Raw genomic sequence first — 21,046 nt, forward strand, 5'->3', positions numbered from 1 at the left:
GATACTATTTTTTTTTTGGTTGTTGTTATTTATTTATTAAAATTTTTTTTGTTCACTTTATTTATTTGAGAGCAACACAGAAAGAGGCAGAGAGAGAGAGAGAGAGAGAGAGAGAGAGAGAGAGAGAGAATGGACACGCCAGGGCCTCTAGCCACTGCAAACAAACTCCAGATGCGTGCGCCCCCTTGTGCATCTGGCTAACATGGGTCCTGGGGAATCGAGCCTTGAACTAGGGTCCTTAGGCTTCACAGGCAAGTGCTTAACTGCTAAGCCATCTCTCCAGTCCTGTTTTTTATTTTTTTGAGGTAGAGTTTCACTTTAGTCCAGGCTGACCTGGAATTCACTATGTAGTTTCAGGGTGGCCTTGAACTCATGGAGATTCTCCTACCTCTGCCTCTCAAGTGCTGGGATTAAAGGCATGTACCACCATACCTGGCTCTAATACTCTTTTTTTAAAAATAATATTTTCTGCATGTATGTGTGTACAATGTGTTCACTTTTGTATGTGTGTGTGGGAGCATATGTGGAGGGTGGGTGCATGTGGAGGGCAGAGGTTAACAACCAGTATCTTCCTCAGTTGTTCACCACCTTATTACTGTTATTATTATTTAATTTTTTGAGGTAGGGTCTCACTCTATCTCAGGCTGACCTGGAATTCACTATGTGGTCTCAGGGTGGCCTTGAACTCATGGTGATCCTCCTACCTCTGCCTCCCAAATGCTGGGATTAAAGGTGTGTGCCACCACATCCAGCTCCACCTTATTTTTTTTTGTCAAGGTTTTGTACTGAACCAATAGTTTACCAATTCAGCTAGACTAGCTGGCTACGTACCAAGCCCTAGAGATTCCATAGTGCTGGGATTACAGGCACACTGTTGTGCCCAGCTTTAAATGCTAGAGAGATCTGCTTAGTGGTTATGGTGCTTGCCAGCAAAGCCTAAGGACCCAGGTTTGATTCCTCAGGACTCACATAAGCCAGATGCACGAGGTGGCACATGAGCCTGGAGTTTGTTTACCGTAGCTAGAGTCCCTGGTGTGCCCATTTTCTCTCTCTCAAATAAATAAATAAAAATATTTCGAAGAAAAGCTTAAAGTACAGGGAATCTGAACTGAAGTCCTCATTACTTGCATGACAAGCGCTTTACTCACTGAGACATCTCCCCAGCCCCCTAACACTCTGATATTATCTACTGTGCCTTTCTTGATTTCAAGGTGGAGAAACAGAGGTCCAAGGAGGGCAAGGAGTTGTTCAAGGCCAAAAAGAATTAAAACTAGATCCCAGGCCTTGGGTGACATCACTCACTAGTTACCTAGTCTGGCAGGCAAGAGGTCAGGAGCTCAAGTCAGCCCCTTTGGGAAGAGGGTGACAGGAGTGAGCAGGCAGCCATGCGGCGCTCCAGGACCTGCTTCTCAGGGAGGGATCCTGTAGCCGGCCAGAGCACCACTACTTACTGTGCGAGCTGATGTATTCAGGGCACTTGCCGGGTCCCAGAGGAAGGGCCTCTTCATAATAGTCCTCGGGGGGAGGCTTGTTGGGCAGTGGTGGAGGCAGGTCAGCTGCCTGCAGAGGAACAGAGGGTGTGAGGCAAGATGGCTGCCAGCACAGTGGAGGGGAGCTGGAGGCAGCAACTTCAAGGAGGCAGGTGGCAGTCTGAATGTGAAGCCATGGATGGGTTTATTAATTTATTTATTTAGAGACAGAGTCTCAACTATGTAGCTCAGCCTGGTCTTAAACCTGCAGTACTCCTGTCTCCTTGTTAGTGCTGGGATGAGAGGCCTGAACCGCCATGTCTGACCTAAGCCTCAACTCAGGTTGCTGATGGCTGAGGTAGTAGAGCCTCACAGAACTGGCAAACCCACTGATCCTGGACTTTTTATAGAAGGCTTATTTTTACTTTTTAAATTTATTTATTTGAGATAGAGTCTCGCTTTAGCCCAGACTGACTTGGAATTCACTCTGTAGTCTCAGGGTGGCCTCAAACTCACAGTGATCCTTCTACCTCTGCCTTCCACGTGCTGGGCTTAAAGGAGTGTGCCATCATGCCCAGCTTCTTAAACAAGTTTTATAAGCATCACAGCTCCACAGTAATGTCTTAAGCTTTACAAGCTGCCAAAAGTGGCCATTATGTCTTTGACTAAGCATACCCAGCATTCCCAGACACTACCATAAGCCCTTCAGTCTTTGCTACCACAAGGGAGCATGAGGACACAAGTCAATGTGAAGTACATTATTTAGAGGGGCAGAATATCTCCACAGTGAAATTGGGGAGCCAGGAACCTCAGCTTTACAGTTCAAGTTCTGTCACTTGCACTTAGCCCCTTTGGGCCTCATCTATAACACAGGAATAGTAATTGTGCCCTGTGTATTCAGTTGGTGCCTGGTCAACAACTGGCACCTTTGCTGCTATATGATAATCAGGTCTGTGGTTGACTAACTGCTTGTCTCCAATTCTGCGGCCTCAAGGTTGGAAACCCTGATGTGGCCTACTTCTTCACTTTGTTGGTGTGAAACCTCAGGCTCAAAGAAGGGAAGTCATTTGCTCAAAGTCACTCAGCAGAGCAGTAGGGAGGGCAGAGGCCACCTAATCTCTGGTCTAGAGTGTTTCCTGTCACCTATGTATGTAATTAGAGACTGAATGATTATGCTCTTGGGGCCTGAGAGAACGGACTGTTCACCACCTTCTCCCTGCTTAGCAGGAGCCACAGTAAGCATGCTATGGGCCATTGAAATGTCCACATGTTGCCACTTTTGCCTCTAGCTATCACTGTGGAGAGAAAAGAGCTGGGGACCAGGAAGGTCCCCAGGGTTATGGGAAGAGCTTCCGTCACCCTTGGCTAGGTTGCAACCACTCACATTTCTCAGAGATGGGCTCTTGTCTGGCTCTGGGCTGGCTCCTTTACTGGGTTCCATGTCATCTTCTGGCATGTCCTGAAGATCACTGAAGTCACAGTCTATAGAGAAAGTAAAAAATCAGTATGACTGAAAAGGAAGAGGCTGGGTTTGGTGCCCAGAGGCCTGCCTGTGAGGCCAGGCAGTACCACCTCAGCCATCAGCAACCTGCGCCAGGGCTGGATCAAGCGCCGTGGGCCTCTTCTGATGGCTGCCTACACTAATTTCTGCCCCACGTGGCTTCCCGTGTGACAGAGAGGATCAAAGCAGATAATTTTTCTACTTTATTTGAAACAGAGAGACAGAAAGAGGCAGGGAGAGTGAGTATATGTATGCAGAGCCTCCTGCCACTGTAAACAAACTCCAGATGTATGTGTCACTTTGTGCATCTGGCTTTATATTGCTACTGGGGAACTGAACCCAGACTATCAGGCTTTGCAAGCACCTTTGTACCTGTTGAGCCATCTCTCCAGCTCCTGATCATTTTTTATAAAAGTTATTTGACAGAGAGAGAGAGAGAGGGAGGGAGAGAGAGAGAGAGAGAGAGAGAATATGAGAATAAGAGCATCAGAATCTCCAGCCACTGCAAACGAACTCCAAACGCATGTGCCTCTTGTGCATCTGGCTAACATGAGTCCTGGGGAATCGAATCTGGGTCCTTTGGCTTTTAAGGCAAGTGGCTTAACTGTTAAGCCAACCTTCCAGCCTGCCCCTGATCATTAAAAAAAAATATTTTATTTATGTATTTGAGAGAGAGACACAAAAAGAAAGAAGCAGATAGACACAGAGAGAAAGAATGGGCACTCCAAGATCTTTAACTGCAAACTCCAGAAGCATACATCACCTTGTGCATCTGGCTTTATGTGGGTACTAGGGAATTGAACCTGGGTCCTTAGGCTTTGCAGGTAATTGCCTTAACTGCTGAGCCATCTCTTTTTTCTTTTTAAAAAATATTTATTTATTTGAGAGAGAGAGAAAGAGGCAGAGGGAAAGAGAGAATGGGCATGCCAGGGCCTCCAGCCACTGCAAACAAACTCCAGACGTAAGCACCCCCTTGTGCATCTGGCTTGTGTGGGTCCTGGAGAATCGAACCACGCCTGAAAATGTCATGTGGGCACTGGAGATGAAGCGCAAGTCCTCATGCCTGTGAGGTGAGCACTTTACAGCTGACCATCTCCCCAGCCCCTAGCAGTCATCTTTGACAGTGCACTTCTGAGATCTTTGTGGGTAGGGTTTAAAGGCATGGGGTTTCCCCTAAGCCTATCGGCCCTGAAAATCTTAGACCTCTACTTTCTCCTTAGGTGCACAGTGCTTTCTTCCCTAGGAATGTCAGCAACCTCCCTCCCACATGCCAACTTGGCCACTCCATGGCTCAGGTGGCCTCCTTTCCAAGCTCTCATTTTGTGCTAAGTTGCTCAGCCTCTCAATCTCAGGGTTCCATGTGGTCATGGACAGCAGTGGCAGGAAGATGACCAATCCGTCCTGTTCTCTGGTTTGCACATAAGTCTCTACCATCCCTCAAATCTCAAACATGATTCCCTACAACTGTATATTCCAGTTACCTTATCAGAGCTAGCAGGAACTCAAGGAGATTCAGTAGCTCAGAGTTACAGCCAGGACTAGGCCAATGCAGGGATCTTTCTGTGTATATGTGGGAGAGAGATGGTTCATGGCTGAGGTTGGGAGAGGGAGCTTACCAAATTCTTCAAAGAGGGACTCCACGAAGCTGGGCCCCGAGTGCAGGTCTGCAGAATTCACGTACAGGTAGGAGGCTTCTTTGGCTGATAGAGGAGGATATACTGCAGTGAGGAGGGAAGGGCCAGGTCTCCTAGGCCCTTTTGAGCTTCTGTCTCCCACAAACACAGCAGTTGATCAGCAAAGCATGTTCCCATCTTATCTATTGTCCTGCCTCTTTTTAAATCTGTTTGCATTGCCACAGCCCGAGATCTCTGCCTTCTTGTGAAGGGGCACCTGGAAGCCTGGTGCTATATAGCTGCTCAGAAACCATTCAGGGGCCAGGGCTCCAGTGAGGAGGAAACCTCTGTTCCTTTTAACTCCTAATGGTCCTGCGGGGAGGGTGGGAAACAGCAAATGACACCAGCTCTGTTTAGGGCATGTGAGGCTCAGAGTCACCCATTGATGATGTCCCATCTCATCACGCGGGCTGCAGAAGTCATGCAGGACTGCATACATTTCCTTAGAGTTAGGGAGACACATTATTCCATTTGCTAACTTGGAGTGCTGTGGAACTGCTAGGTACAGTGAGGGGCATAGATAAGGGGCATGAGTAAAGACTTAGATGCTTTTAACTCCCGAGGATGTGTGTCAGAAGGTGTAAAGTATGCACCTGTGAGGGACTGTGTGATGTGCACACGTGTGTGAGGCTGTATCAGGTGTCTGTGTGGGAGTTGTGCACATGATCTGCGTGGTGGGTTTGTGAGAGTGAGTCTGAGTGTAGAGGACTGGGGATGGAGGACCAGAGCACAGGCAGAACCATGCTGAGTGGATGAGGTACGGGAGCACAGCATGGCACCCGGTGTGCCATGGCCTAGATAACTCTCTGCATAGACCTTGGGGAGTTAATGAAGCTCTTGAGGAAGGCTGAGGGTGTCGCTGCTGTCTGCACAAGTGGGATTCTCTGGACTGACCTGGGAGGGGCTGCAGGTTCTGCAAGATGGAGGCCACGGCCATCTTCTTCTCCAGGGTGCTGTCACTGAGGTACTCATGGTCCAGGAGGCTGAGCAGTCCAGTGAGCTCTGGGAGCAGCTGCTCCAGCACTGGAGAGGAAGACATAAGAGAGACTCTGAGGCCAGGACTCTGCCAGTGGAGGATGGGACAACTGGAGCCAGAGGGCAAGGCCACGACACCAGGCAGACACAGGGGTCCTCACACAGCTGCCACACAGTTGGCCACCAGCCTCTCCAGGGAAGGCGCTGCTGTATTTCTGTGGCTTTCCTCTAACCTCCCCATTCTGCCTCAGACCTCAGATGGCCTTGGTCTAAAGAAGAACTTCTGGAGAATTCTGAGCCCAGACCACCCTAAGCAGGGGCACCTAGGTCCCTCTGTGCCCCAGCCTGTTTTTCATACCCAGGGGGGGTCCAGGCAGGTTTCAGGCCAGAGCCCCCAGATGCCTAGGACACAGGCAGGAAGGAAGCCTTCCTGTTCCATCTGTTCATATGTTTCAATCTCTGGAACCTTCTGTTTCCTGTGCTTTGACCAGAGCCAAATGAAACATTAACCCTTGCCACCCCATGCCCCAAACTTTCAGTACCCTTTTCTCCATGTATATACAAGTGCTTCTCGAACTTGAGTGTGCCTAGGAATGAGCTGGGGAATCTTGAAGATCCTGGTTCAGGAGGCCTAGGGCAGGAGCTGAGATTCTGCATTTCCAGGTCATGTCAGGGGTGCCACAGAGATACAAGACTCTAAAGCAGAGAGGTCTTTGGGGATGGGAGCATGCTGACACAACGATGCCATGATAACTCCCTATCTCAAACAGTGACTTGGGACTTGGTTTGCCTTAGAACCAGCCCATGGCCAGCTTCATCACAGTGCGAGCCTGAGATTGCCTGACTTTGTGACATACACACTTGTGCATGGTGGTAAAAGCTAACCTGTGCCAAGTAACCATTATGAGCTGCACTAATAAGCCTTTTGCCCGGCTGTATAATTTCAATCATGGTCAAACATTCTAATTAAGGTCCTTACATGAAGAATGAAACAAAAACTCAGAAGTTAAATACAAGCAGCTAAGACAGCAACCACTGGACCTGCTTTCTTCACCCTGTTTTCTCAGTCATGGAGCAATGTTGCCTTGCACGATTTTATTTTATCCTATGAACAAGTGTTGAAGTGGGCTCAGGAGCACCCTGCTTTTTAGATGAAGGAACCAACACTGAGAAAAGTTACACAGAAACAAGGGCAGACACGTATGCTCCGGCCAAGGCTCCCAGCTTCACTCTTCTCCCCACCCTGGGCCCCCTGAGGAAGTAGGGGGTGCTGACTTGAACCTGCCAGGCTGGGACATGTAGGAGGCCTGAAGTCAACGTTCAATTCAGGCCTCCATCAACTGTGGACCTTCTATAATCTACTTAACTTGCCCGTGACTAAGTCTCTTCCTCTGTGAAGGGGTCTAACCAGAAGACGCCTCAGAGCGTGGCCGTGAGGACTCCCGGCAGCTATACAGGGGTGACTGGGCTAAAGCTGACAAGGCTGACAGGACTGGCGCCTGGGGCAGGGCAGCACCACTTTTGGAGTAGTTTCTTACTCCCACCCCTCAAGGCAGGGCTAAGGCACCCTCCCAGCTTTGAAGGGGTGGCACTCGGCTGTTTCCATGAACGGCCCCTCTTAAGGCCATGGAGACTCCCGCGTTTGCAAGGAGACCTGCTTTCCCCGGGGCCGGAGCCCTCCAAGCTACAGAAGTGAGGGCCCAAAGCGTAGGCTCCCCTCCTCAGAGCAGGAAACCATGTAAGATTGTTTCAGCCAAGCTTCAACCTTCTGAAAGGAAGCATTTTCCAGTGGAATCACAAATCTTGCCGGCATGCTCAGGGACACAGCTAATGTCAGCTAAAGCAATTTCAAAACATTTACTGAGCACTTATTATGTGCCAAGTAGGCCACGGCAGAGATTACAAAGAAGAAATACGATGTTGTGCCCTAGGGCCGTCTCTCTCTCTCTCTCTCTCTCACACCTAAGCACTCGAAAGGAAGGTCATGGTACAAATGCAACAAGGCAGACCTCACTGGTCTGCGTCAGTACCCTGGAGCACTGGGTGATGTACCCCTATACCAGACATTCTCAGAATTTTTCTTTTCTTTCTTTTTAAAAGTTGCAGTCTCTATACTTTCAGAAATTCTTGAGGACCCCAAAGGACTTATATTTGCTGTGAGTCATGTCTACCCTCTTATTTTGAAGATGTGGAAAATGAGTGTCAAATATTTGACTTGGCTATGGTCACATAAACAGCTGGAAAAAAGTTATCTAATGTGAACTTCGCACAAAATTGCCCAAAGCCTGATACTTGGGATGAACCATGGAATGGAGGCTAAGGACACAGGCTGTGGACAATCAGGCTCCCCTCAAACTTCATATTTCAGCTGTGGAGCCTGGGGGAAATTTATTAACTTCCCTAAGTTTCCAATTCCTCTACAAACAGGGCTTTAGCAGTTGCTGCTTCACAGGGTCACACATAGCCAAGGTGTAGTAGTGAGGTGCGAGGCACCTGGTACCCTGCACAGCTGTGCTCTTCATCCACATGTGGGCTTCCAGGTTGGCACTCCAGGTGCACTCATGGGCACAAGGGAGAAGCACAGGGCAACAAGACAAGAACTCTTCCAGCCTCATCACACAGACTATTCACGGCTCTAATTCTGACCTGACCTAGCAGTGGTGGCTTGAGAAGGAAGTGGACCCCCCCTCCACAATGCTTAGAGGCAAGTGAAGAGATGATGCTATTTATTTATTTATATTCTTGGTTTTTTGAGGTAGGGTCTCACGCTAGCTCAGGCTGACCTGGAATTCACGATGTAGTATCAGTGTGGCCTTGAACTCACAGCGATCCTCTCACCTCTGCTTCCCGAATGCTGGGATTAAAGGCGTGCACCACCATACTCGGTGGATGATTTTTTTAGTTGGAGGGGCAGCAGTGCCACCCAGAAGCCAGGCTACTGTGATCCCCAGTCAATCATCCATTCCTAACTTTACTTCTGGTCCATCTCATCTGTGCTTTCTCAGTGGTAGCCTGGGTCACCAGGATAAGAAAGTCTTTATGTCTAAAGCTTATTTAGAGCAATGAATAAATTTCACCCATCTTATTTGATTAGTTTTAGTTGTAGGATGACACAGTAGACCCTAAGGATTTAAAAACAACAAAACAAGAATTGGCTAATTGTTCATAAGTCTTCAGTCTTTCAAGTGGGACCACCAGGTACAGAAACCCCTTGCGTGAACTCATTCTCTGGGTTACAACAGGCTTCTCAAGTTAGACTAGAAACCTACTTAAAAATACCTCTAAGATCGGAGCTTTGACCATTTATCCTTTTAAAAAAATTATTTACTTTTTATTTTATTTGGGGGGGGGCAGATAGAGAATGGGCATGCCAGGGCCTCTAGCCACTAAGCCATTTCTCCAGCCCTTGTTAAAATAGCTTAAAGGATCTCAAAAGAGCTCTCTCATTTTATATAGTAAGATTTTGTACTTTCATTTTGTTTTTTGTTTATTTTTATTTCCTTATTTGAGAGTGATAGACCGAGAAGAGGCAGATAGAAAGAGAATGGGTGTGCCAGGGCCTGCAGCCATTGCAAATGAATTCCAGATGCATGTGTCACCTTGTGCATGTGGCTTATATGGGTCCTGGGGAATCGACCCTTGAACTGGGGTCCTTAGGCTTCACAGGTAAGTGCTTAACCGCTAAGCCATCTCTCCAACCCTATATTATTTATTTATTAATTTTTTAGTTTTTTGAGGTAGGGTTTCACTCTGGTCCAGGCTGACCTGGATTTCACTATGTAGTCTCAGGGTGGCCTTGAACTCATGGTGATCCTCCTACCTCTACCTCCCAAGTGCTAGGATTAAAGGCGTGTGCCACCATACCTGCCTTTTTTTATTTTTTATTTTTTTGGAGACACCATTTGATATAGCCCAGGCTGGCCTTGAACTCCTAAATCCTCTTGCCTCCACCTCCCCAGTGTTGGGATTATAGGCACACACCATGTCTGGTTTATAAGGTACCTAGAGCTTTATGCATGCTAGGCAAGCAACTGAGCTGCATCCCTAGTCACCTCATGTACTTTTTAATATTTTTTGTTTATTTTTATTTATTTGAGAGCAACAGAGAGAAAGAGGCAGAGAGAGAGAATGAGAATGGGCATATCAGGGCCTCCAGCTACTGTAAACGAACTCCAGATGCATGTGCTGCCTTGTGCATCTGGCTTTAGTGGGTGCTGAGGAATCGAGCCTTGAACCAGGGTCCTTAGGCTTCACAGGCATGCGCTTAACCACTAAGCCATCTCTCTAGCCCTATTTTTATTTTTAATTTTTTTTTTTAATCAGAGAGAGAGAGAAATGGAGAGGGAGGGAGAATATGAATAGGAAATGGGCACACCAGGGCCTCCAGCTACTGCAAACAAACTCTAGATGCAAGCACAACCTTGTGTATCTGGCTTATGTGGGTCCTGAGGAATCAAACTGGGTCTTTTGGCCTTGTAGGCAAGTGCCTTAACTACTAAGTCATCTCTCCAGCCCACCTCATGTATTTTTTTTTTTTTTTTAGTTTTTATTAGCATTTTCCATGATTATAAAAAAAATATTCCATGGTAATTCCCTCCCCCCCCCCCCCAAAACTTTCCCCTTTGAAATTCCATTCTCCATCATATTACTTCCCCATCTCACTCATTGTACTTACATATATACAATATCAACCTATTAAGTGCCCTCCTCCCTTCCTTTCTCTTCCCTTTATGTCTCCTTTTTCACTTACTGGCCTCTGCTACTACACCTCATGTATTTTTAATATCAGTACCCTTGAGTCTGAGCACCACATGGGCACAAACAAACTATTGGCTTTGCTCATGACTGACACAGAAAACACTGAAGGACTGGTAGAATGGATAAATTTTGGCAGCAAACTTCTTTCTCATGTTAATAAAGTCGAATAGCTAGCTAATGAGATTTTAAAAACATGTCAGCACATATAATGCCTCAGTAGAGTAAAAAGATGCACTGGCTGGGTATGATGGTGCACGCCTTTAACCCCAGCAGTTGGGAGGCCAATGTAGGAGGATCACTGTGAGTTGGAGGCCAGCCTGGGATTACATAGTGAATTCCAGGTCTCTGTGGGCTAGCAGGAGACCCTACCACCTCAAAAACCAAAAGGACGTATGGGAAAAAGAAAAGCAAGGCTGGGAAGATAGTGAGTGCCGGAGTTCAAATCCCTAGAACCCATGTGAAAGCAGAGAGAAGCACTATATGTCTGTAATCCCATCGAGCCTTGGGGAATGGGAAGCAGAGTCAGGAGAATCCTGAAGCTTGCAGGCCAGCTAATCTGACATTTGCAGTGGTAATACAAGAGAGACCCTGTTCTAAACCAGGTGGAAGGCAAAGACCCACACCCTGAGGTTGTCCTCTGACTGCTGCACATGTGTGCCCACACACATGGGCATAAACACCACACACACAGACATGCGTGCATGCACACATACAGAACACCAAACCCTAGTTACAAAAGGACGTTGAAGGGCTAGAGAGATGGCTCAGCATTTAAGGTGCCTGCCTAAGGACCTAGGTTTGGTTCCCCAGTACCCACACAAAGTCAGATGCATAAAGTGGCACAGGTGTCTGGGGTTTGTTTGCAGCAGCTGAAGGCCTTGGAGCACCCATTGTCTTCATCTGTTTCTGTCCTCTCTCTCTCCTTACAAATAAATAAATAAAATAAATAAATAAATAAAATTTTAGGAAAAGGATGCTGAAGCCCAATTTCTCCCTTGACCAAGCTCCCAACGACTATTTGCTGGACTGGTATCCCCAAGGGGAAAATCTCTGCAATTGATTAAGGGATGAATGTTTTGTTGTTGGTGGATATTAATTCTAAAACATTAATGGGAAGTAGCAGTGATCAGCAGATAATCGAGCACCTCTCCCCACCTGAGTTTAAGTCCTGTTCTCCCATCTCCTAGTATGTCTAAGACATACAGCCCTACACCAAATGAATGCCGGTGGTATCCCTACAGACCTCACACATGTAAATGTGCTCTGAACAGTGACCAACACAGAGTGGCACCCAAGCATCATAAGCTATTTATAGCATGCTTCCATTCCTACTTAAGGCTGTTTTAAGAGACTTACACAGCTTATTCATATCAATTAATTTGTATAACACCAATCTTGTTCTATAGGTGAGAGGATTTTATTTTATAGGTCTGAGGGCTGCAGAATGGGAGGGACTGGTTGTGATGCTGCCCCAAGTTCTCCAAAATCCTGCTTTCATCTGTGTCAAACCGGTGCTTCCCGCAGCGTACACAGGCTACCAGCACCACAGGCAAAGCTGGAAGTATTTGTCCCTTCATTTTGTGGGTTCAGACATTTCTTCTTCCCTGTCCATAGTCTCTTGCAAGTTGTTATAGACCTATCTAGCAGGACTCATTTCCTTCCTCTTAATTTATAAGCACTCTTCTCTGGGACCAAAGGAAGGCCAGTGGGCAGAATACTAGCGGGGGCAGCACTGATTGGATTCACACTATTTATCACCAAACAAACATTTCCTGTTGTTCGAGTGTGTGGAGAGAAGCCCATGGTGTATGCAGGATGGAAAAAAAGGAGAAAAGGAACCACCAAGAAACCCCAGCTTCCCAGCCAGTGCCTGGTGCTCAGTGCTTCCCAGGCTCCTGTGGGAGGGGAATGGAGGGGCATCACCTTGGAAGGCAGTTGTGGGAAAGTGGAGAAAGCACGTTAAGACTCCCCAGGATGGAAGCACAAAGGCAGCGAAGGCAGGCAGTTGAGAGGACCAGAGAAGGAATCAGGGACTTGGTTTGTGTTTTAATTCCCCACTTTACTCAGGAATAATTTTGGGGAAGTTACTCAACCCCTCTGAGCATCATTCTCCTTCCCGGTGTGAACATGCAGAGTGCTCGTGTGTGTCTGTGTGAGGAGAGACGGGGACTGGCTGGGAAAGGGGTTGTAAACCCAGGAGTAATTATCAGGAACGGTGGACTGGCACAGTCCTGTGACCTGCTGGGAGACAGGGAGGCAAAAAGTGAAGGAGGTTTTCAGTCAGTGGGAAAGTAGGTCATGGGGGCATTTCTGGTGACTCTGCAGGAGCCAGGAAGGGCGACAGGCTCAGGGAAGATCTGCTTGTGTGATGCCCTTCCTAGCTGCAAGTCTGCCCATGCCTGTCACCCACTGGGAGGGTTCTCAATTAGGACACGTCTCCCAACTCTGAGCCCCCAGGGAAGCCATGGCTCTGGCTTTCTCTCATCAAGCTCTTCAGCCCTGTTGACTTCTGAGGAAAGAACTTCCGGTTGTATGTGGGGGGAAGCGCTCCCAGAATTGTTCCTTTGTCTGCAGATTCCTCCCTGCTTAGCTCACAAAGGAAATGGGTCCAGGTGGAAGTGGAAAACTGACACACTCACTTCCTCACCTCAAGATGGCAGCTGCTTCCATTTAGAACAGTTTGCACCACCCCCTTCACCCAAGATGAAACAGAAGCAGTGCCAGTGAGTGGTCTGAGACACTATAAAAACAAAACTGGGGCTGAAGAAATGGCTCAGCCGTTAAGGCTCTTGGCTGTGAAGCGTAAGGACCCAGGCTCGATTTCCCAGTGTCCACCTAAGCCAGATGCGCAAGGTGGCGTATGCATCTGGAGTTCATCTGCAGTGGCTACAGGACCTGGTGCCCATTCTTTCTATGTATATCTGCCTCTTTCTCTCTCAAATAAACAAAATATTTTTAAAAACCCAAAAAAATAGATAGTATTTGCCAGCTCATGTGTGATGCTCTGAATGTTGTGCTCAGCACTGCATATATTACTTCACTTAATCCTCCTAGAAACTCTGCATAGTAGGTTGTTTCTACCTGACATTGACCAAGTGAGGCTCAGACAGGCATTGCCATTTCTGTAAAGCCACACTGTGATTCATACCTAGATGAAACTCTAGATCTCAAACTCCCCCATCTACATGATCATCCCTCTGGCTACTTTACCAAACACTGTATGCAAAGGGCTGAGCTGAGCACTTTTCATTTCTTTCAATATTTTTCATAGAACTCCAGGAAAATAAATGGATTAATCCTATCCCTGGCTTCATGAGTTGCTCTCATTGTTGGCCTACACCTGCCTCACTTTTATTTAGTTATTATTTATGTAGTTGGTTGTTTTCTGATGATATAATTATTGCCCACAGCCTATCATTCCAAACAAAAGATAGGATCTAGAAAGCAGCTTACATTGATCTGTATAACTCTCTGACAGCATCTTCCTCATGCCCTTCTTCTCTTGTCCAAAGTTTTATTACAAGATAGACTCCTGTAAATGGTGTGCTTGAAATTTTTAGTTGTCATCTTCATTAAAAGATATAATACAGTAGGTAACCTTTTGTTCATTTTTATTATGCTGAAGAGATGTATTCATATTGCTGCCTGTTCCTGTATTTGTCTCTTGTGACTATCACATGTACTCTCTTGTGGGATCATTTCTGTGCCTCCTTTCTCACTCCCTGTAGCATCTGTGCCTGCTAGGAGTGCTTATCTTAGTTTTACCAAACCCCATAGAGGTTAAGGAACTTGTTGGGGGGCCACAGGTGCCAGAGTTTAAATCTTCTGTGCCTTTCTGCCCTCTTCCCCAATGGTGTTTTGTTTTGGCAGAGCTGAGAAATACTGACACTGGGGCTAGAATCCAGGGGTCAGGTCCTGCTATACCCTTACTGGCTGTGTGGCCTTGGACCAGTGGTTTTATGTGTTTGGGCCTCAGTTTTCTCAGCAACAGCTATGGGTGTCCATGAATGGCCTACTTACTTTGTGAGACTTAAGTCTTACCATGCTAATGTGGTGTGTAACCTGGTCAGTTGAGGTTTTATAGATTGGTTAACTGTGATGAATTGTAATCACACAATGGCTTATACTGTGCTGCCTCCCAGCCGCTTGTCCCCATCACATGATAACCATATAAGGATGCAGGAATGAAGACTAGGCAGCAGCTCATGTAGACAGGCACAGGATGAGGTAGACAGTCAGTGCCCAGAAACCTCAGTGTGAGAAAGGAGCCATATACTCACCAATAGATGGCCCAGGCTGCCCCAGTGGGAATCTATTATATATGTAGCTTTGTTCAGTGTTATAGCTTAAATGTGAAATGTCCCCGTAGGCTCATGTGCTTAAATATTTGGTCTCTAGTGAGTGGTGCTCTTTTGGAGGACTGTGGAACCTAAGGAGGTGAAGCCTTACTGGAGGAAGTGAGTCGCTAGAGGCAGGCCTTGAGTTTTTAAACAGCATGGGACTGTCTGCCTCACATTTCTGCCATCATTCCTTTTCTGCTGGGATGGACTGTCTACCCTCAAACTGCAAGCCAAAACAAACCCTTCTTAACTGCTAAGCCATCTTTCCAGCCCAACTCTTCTTCCCTTAACTTGCTTCTTGTTAGGTGTTTTGTCACAGCAACAAAAAGTAACTGCAACAGAAAACAGATACCAGGAGTGGGGATGCTAGTGTGATAAACTTGACCATATGGTTCATTGGCCTTTGGTTTGCTAGAGGAATGTGGAAAAAATTGGCATTATAGGCTGGAGAAGCCCTAGAATGCTGTAAGTAGACCATTCTGGTGGGAGTTTAGAAGAGCAGAATGTGGAGAGAAAAGTCACTTATGAGGTTTCAGAAGGGAATAAGTCCATTTTTGTTGTTTTCTTTTGTTAAGCATATTTATTTGAGAGAGAGAAAAAGAGAGGAAAGAGGCAGATATATAGAGAGAATGGGCACACCACAGGCCCTAGCCACTGCAAACAAATTCCAGACACATGTGCCATCTTGTACTTTCCATGGGTACTGGGAAAATGAACCAAAATCCTTTGGCTTTGAAGGCAAGTGCCTTAACCACTAAGCAAACTCTCCACCCCAGGACATTTTTGAGAACTGGGCTAGAGGCCACTCCTGTTCTGGGAGCCTTCTGTCTGTGTTCTGAGAACTTGAGTGAGACTGAATCAAATAATAATGGACTGGGCTGGAGAGATGGCTTAGCAGTTAAGGTGCTTGCCTGCAAAGCCTAAGAACCCAGGTTCCATTCCCCAGTACCCATGTTAAGCCAGGTGGCATGTATCTGGAGTTCATTTGCAGTGGCTAGAGGCTCTGGTGTGCCCATTCCCTCTTAATATATCTGCCCCCACTCAAAAAATAAATAAAATCTTTTAAAAAGTAAAAAGGAATGGACTAATTTGTGTAGTGGAAAACATCTCAAGACAGGCTAACATCTAGGTTATATAACTGTTACTGTTGGGCTGGAGAGATGGCTTAGTGGTTAAGGCACTTGTCTGCAAAGCCACAGGACCCAGGTTTAATTCCCCAGGACCCATGTAAGTCAGATGCACAAGGTAGCACATGTGTCTGGGTTTTGTTTGCAGGAGCTAGAGGCTCTGGCATACCCATTCTCTCTCTCTCTCTCTCATCTACCTCTTTCTCTCTGTCTCTTAAATAATAACATCAGTTAGAAAAATTGAAATAAAAAGTTAATGCTTGCTGCTCTTATCCAGCTCTATAATGAGAGAGGAAGTAGAGCAGAAAGATAGAAAAAATGTGCAACAAATGAACTTAAAGTTGCAGACAAGGTAGCTATCAGTGTGTTTAACACTATTAAAGAGAAACACCTTGTTCTGTACTCAGATAATAGGAAAGGTACCCTAAAGGCAAGACTTCACTGATCAGAGGCTCCAACCTGTGAACATTTAAATTCATTTGAAGTGAAAGAGCCTGAGCTGAAAATGCCATTGAAGGGTTCTCTGTTCAAAAACAAACAAACAAACAAACAAACAACATGGCTTCTGAGAAGTATTTTCTCAGAGTCAGGGCAATACAGTTTTATTTTATTTATTTATTTTGGGGGTGGGGAAGAATATGAGAATGGGTACACCAGGACCTCCAGGCACTGCAAATGAACTCCAGATGCATGTGTGTAGCAGACAGCTTCAGGTTCACTGAGATGAACTTTCAAACCAGACACAGTTATGGAGGAAGGGATATTTATTGAAGCCTACAGATCCAGGGGAAGTTCCATAAATGGAAGAAGAAGCCGGCCTGCCTTCATAGGATCAGGCGGAGAGAGAGAAGTACAAGCCAAAAGGTCAAAAGCCACAGCACACTTCAGGAACTCCAGCTAGGTATACTTTGCATATCTTTAAATTGAAATCTGAAACCCACCACCACACCTTAAGATCCACCCAGTGTTATTGCCTCCAGCCAGGTGGCTTCAGATGCAAACTACAAACAAACAACTGAATATATTGGGGGCCATCTATTCAAACCACCACAATGTGCCACCTTATGCATCTGGCTTATATAGGTATTGGGGAATTTAACCTGGGTTCTTAAGCTTTGCAGGGAAGTGCCTTAACCACTAATCTATCTCTTCATCTCAAGGCAGTTTAGATTTTTTTTTTTGATTTTTCAAGGTAGGGTCTCACTCTAGCACAGGCTGACATGGAATTCACTATGTAGTCCCAGGGTAGCCTCGAACTCACAGCGATCCTCCTACCTCTGCCTCCCAAATACTGGGATTAAAGGTGTGTGCCACCATACCTGGCTGCAGTTCAGTTTTGATCCATGGGGACTAGGCTACATCTCAAGTTGGCAGCATAGCTTAGCAGCACCAGGCAAAATGTGCCCACTAGAGAGCAATAGTGGCATACTGTTATAGGAGTAACCAACTTCTCTCTGACTGGACTTGAGGTATATTCCAAGGGAGGGAACTCATGCCCTGTCCTTAAAACCTAGTCAAAAGCCTGACTTGGAAGTTCAAAAACCCTAGGAGGGAAGCTATTCCTGTTGTTCGGCTAAATTGATATATTGTGCCTATCAAATTGCCTTCTAGATGGGCATGATGGCACACACCTTTAATTGCAGCACTCTGGGAGGCAGAGGTAGGATTGCCATGAGTTTGAGGCTACCCTAAGACTACATAGTGAATTCCAGATCAGCGTGAACTAAAGTGAGATTCTAGCTTGAAAAAGCAAAAAGTCTTCTAAATATTTAGGTTCATATTGATAGATTAGTTATGTTAGTTATTATGCTGCTGTCATGTTTGGTTAGGGAAACTTCTCTTTTTAGTTGGTAGCAACTACTGTGGAGATTCAAAATTTGCCAAAGTTTTTAAAAGAAATGACTGTTGAGGGCTCAGTGCTAAATGAGACATATCTATCATCCTCTGTGGGGCCAAGGAACATGGCAGAGCAGGGGATGAAAAGAATCTTAGAGGCAGAGGATGGGGAGGAGTGCTATGGAATGCTGTCTTCTGGACATGACATTGCCATTCACTGCATTCATGATCTCAGAGTAATGGTCATTACCTGTATAAGACCTGCACAATATTGGGCCCACCAACATTCTATTATGAATTCTATCAGGGACGAGGCCCCCAGCCCTTCCTGAGGAGTTATTGGCAATTAATGGTCACTGGAACAAGGGAAGACATTTTCTTCAGTGTGCAGCCATTGGTTAAGTTGCATGTACTTTGGTAAATAACCACCCACTCAAGCTCATGCAAACAACCCTAATTAAACTCAGAGACACACAACACACACACACACACACACACACACACACACACACACACGGTATAAAAGTGAAAGAGGGACTAATTGGCAAAAAGTTGTTCAGTGTGTGTGGGGAAGGAAACAAGAGAAGGTAATGGGAGGTGAAAACTATCAAAATACATTATATACATGCTTAAAAATTGTCAAAAATAAAGTCTTGTGTGCCTAAATAAAGAAGAGAAATAATGAAGCTTGTTTAAAACTTGCCTATAGGGCTGAAGAGATGTCTTAGTGGTTGATGTGCTTGCCTGCAAAGCCTAAGGACCCAGGTTTGGTTCTGTAATACCCACATAAGGAAGATGCACAAGGTGGCATTTGTGTCTGGAGTTTGTTACCAGTGGCTAGAGTCCCTGGCATGCCCATTCTCTCTCTCTCTCCCTCTTTTTCTCTCTATCACAAGTAAATAAATAAAAACCCTTGCAAATAAAGGATTGAAAACATTTATATATATATACATATATATCTATCTCTCTCTATACACACATATATATGTATATCTATATATCTATCTATATAGATATATATATGACTTGACAGTATTATCTTTTTTTCATGTTGGTTTTGCAGGCTGACTAATGGGACCATCTACCTCATGGCCCTGCTGCCATGCTTTCCTCGCCATGACGGACTCTCTTGTCTCAAATTGCAAGCCCAAGTAAACCATTCCTCCCTTACGCTGCTTCTTGTCTAATATTTGGTCACAGCAACAAGACAGAAATACATTGTGTTTGGTGGAGTTTATTGGTTTTACTACATCTGACCTGCTTTTACTATCTGAGACCTCATTGTGGTATTGTTTGGTCATGATGTGTCCTCTGACACACAGGTGCTCCTACAAGCACTTCTGAGAAGCTATATTGCCTTAGATGAGATATTTAATGTGTCTGTTTCCTCACTGGGAAAATGGGGGGAATAACAATGCTGCCATGAGGTTACAGTGGATCACTACATAATGCTCTGATGTAAACCATGCTGACCCTTATTATTACCTAAAATCTCCCCCACTGTCCTGATGCCTGCTTATCTTCTGATTTAAAATGAATGAATGAAATTTTTTTTGAGACAAGGTCTTACTACATAAATGGCCCAGGCTTCTCTCAATGTCAGGAACCTTCTATCTCAGCCTCCTTAATATTAGAATTACAAGTCTGCCACGACACCATCCTCTGAGAGCTGGTTTAATTGCCAGTTCATTTCCACTTTCCTGCACAGATGCAATCACCCTGCTCTTGGCTGCAGGACAGATTTGTTCAGTGTCCTTCACTAAGTTGTGATAGAGTTCATGAAGGCATGGACAATACTTCACTTAGTGTGTGCTATAATGGCCTGGTGTCCAGAGTAGCAGTGGGTCACAACAGATACTGGGAGGTCTCACTGGAACCCAGCAGAGGGAAATAGATGGTGGATGGACCAATGGTTCCATTTAGAACAATTTGTCCAAGGATAGAAGCACCCAGGTAGGTGGGGAGTGTGAAGCAGATGTGCTCCTGGAGCAGTGGGGGCAATGCCAAGACCGTATTATTGGGTTCACCATATGGAAGCATTTTTCAGAAATCTAGATTAAGAGAAGGGAGATGCCCCAAGAGTGGCTGAGCCAGGTAGGATAACTCTCAATGAGAAGGTGGGGGATGTGTCATCACAGTGGATCATAGAGACACTGTGAGCCTGGGTAAAAGCATTCAAAATAAAACCTGGGATTTTCCTTTCCTTCCCAGCCATTGTGGGCCAGTGATGTCTCTCACCAAACCTCTATTTTCTCACTGGCTGGTCAGAGATCATAAGGGCACTTGCTGTACAGTGGTGTGGAAAGAAGTTGTTAGGATTTAAAGTGGAACTTTTAACCAACTCTCCACCTGCCCTACTGGCACTGTGATAATTTCCAGGATTAGACACATTCCATTAATCTTATATATGCTGTCTTCATATAGTCTCTGCTGTTCCACTTTCTTTTGAAGCTGTTAATGTCACTCACCTTATAAATAGGAATTATTATGCCACCACCATGTGTAGAATCAGCAACTCTATCTCTAACTCCTCTCTGTTCTTTCCCTAAATAGGGTAAGTTTAACACTCTTTCCAGTGTAAACTCCTTTGATGATTAGCCTTTGTAAACAATCCACAGATGTGCCCGCTCGCTTTAAGTTCCTCAGTTATCTACTACTTGAACCTTCTACCTATAACCTTGACAGTAAATAAGAATTTATTTCCCTAATAAAAAACAAGCTTCCTTTTCAGCTGTTGGAGTTCACCCTGTGAGGTGGCTCAGCACAAACTTTGTCTGAGATTGTGTTTTTGTGTCACCATCCCATAAATCACTCCTAGGTAAATGTCAGTAGTCCCTATTTTCTACAATAAGTAACATATGAAGAGCAGTTTCACTGTGCCAGGCATGTATCAATCACAATAGCAAGGCTTGCTATTATTATTATTGTTGTTGCTGGAGTTAGTAATCATCATGGGTGAGAAGGTGAGGTGAGTTATTCTAGGTAGGATTTTGAAGGCTTAACTCAGAATGACCTCCCCCCCCCCAACTCCCCGACTGCCCATTTGGATGGAAATCTCCATCTCTGCCCCCTCCTCTTGCCTACAATGGCCTCTAAGCATGCCTCGGATTTCCCTGAATTTGGCTCTGGGCCAGAACCTACCTCATCAGAAGCCCAGATATCTCCTGGCCAGGATTAGGGTGACCTTGCGGGTAGAAATTCTTGCATCCACAGTTGGAGGTACAAGACAAAGTTGATCTTTCCCATAAACTTATGTGTTTTGGATGCTTGGTCCCCAGATACTGGCAATCTGGTAGATGGAGCCTTGCTCTCCTGTTGTTATTTTCTACCTGCTGTGGCAGAGGTCCAGCCTCTGCTCATGCCATGT

General features: G+C 45.7%; 1 protein-coding gene across 1 annotated transcript in view; it reads right to left on the reverse strand.

Moving 5' to 3' along the window:
* Positions 1 to 21,046, reverse strand: part of Afap1l1 (actin filament associated protein 1 like 1) — an 87,872-nt gene that overhangs the window by 40,950 nt on the left and 25,876 nt on the right. The window contains exons 2-5 of the mRNA XM_045132936.1: positions 5,538 to 5,666; positions 4,587 to 4,670; positions 2,854 to 2,951; positions 1,452 to 1,560 (exon numbers count right to left, since the gene is read on the reverse strand). Coding sequence (XP_044988871.1) covers positions 1,452 to 1,560; positions 2,854 to 2,951; positions 4,587 to 4,670; positions 5,538 to 5,666 — 420 coding nt within the window. The remainder of the gene's footprint in view (positions 1 to 1,451; positions 1,561 to 2,853; positions 2,952 to 4,586; positions 4,671 to 5,537; positions 5,667 to 21,046) is intronic.

Source organism: Jaculus jaculus, chromosome 13 (assembly GCF_020740685.1).
Source record: "Jaculus jaculus isolate mJacJac1 chromosome 13, mJacJac1.mat.Y.cur, whole genome shotgun sequence".
In the NCBI taxonomy this organism is placed as follows: Eukaryota; Metazoa; Chordata; class Mammalia; order Rodentia; family Dipodidae; genus Jaculus; species Jaculus jaculus.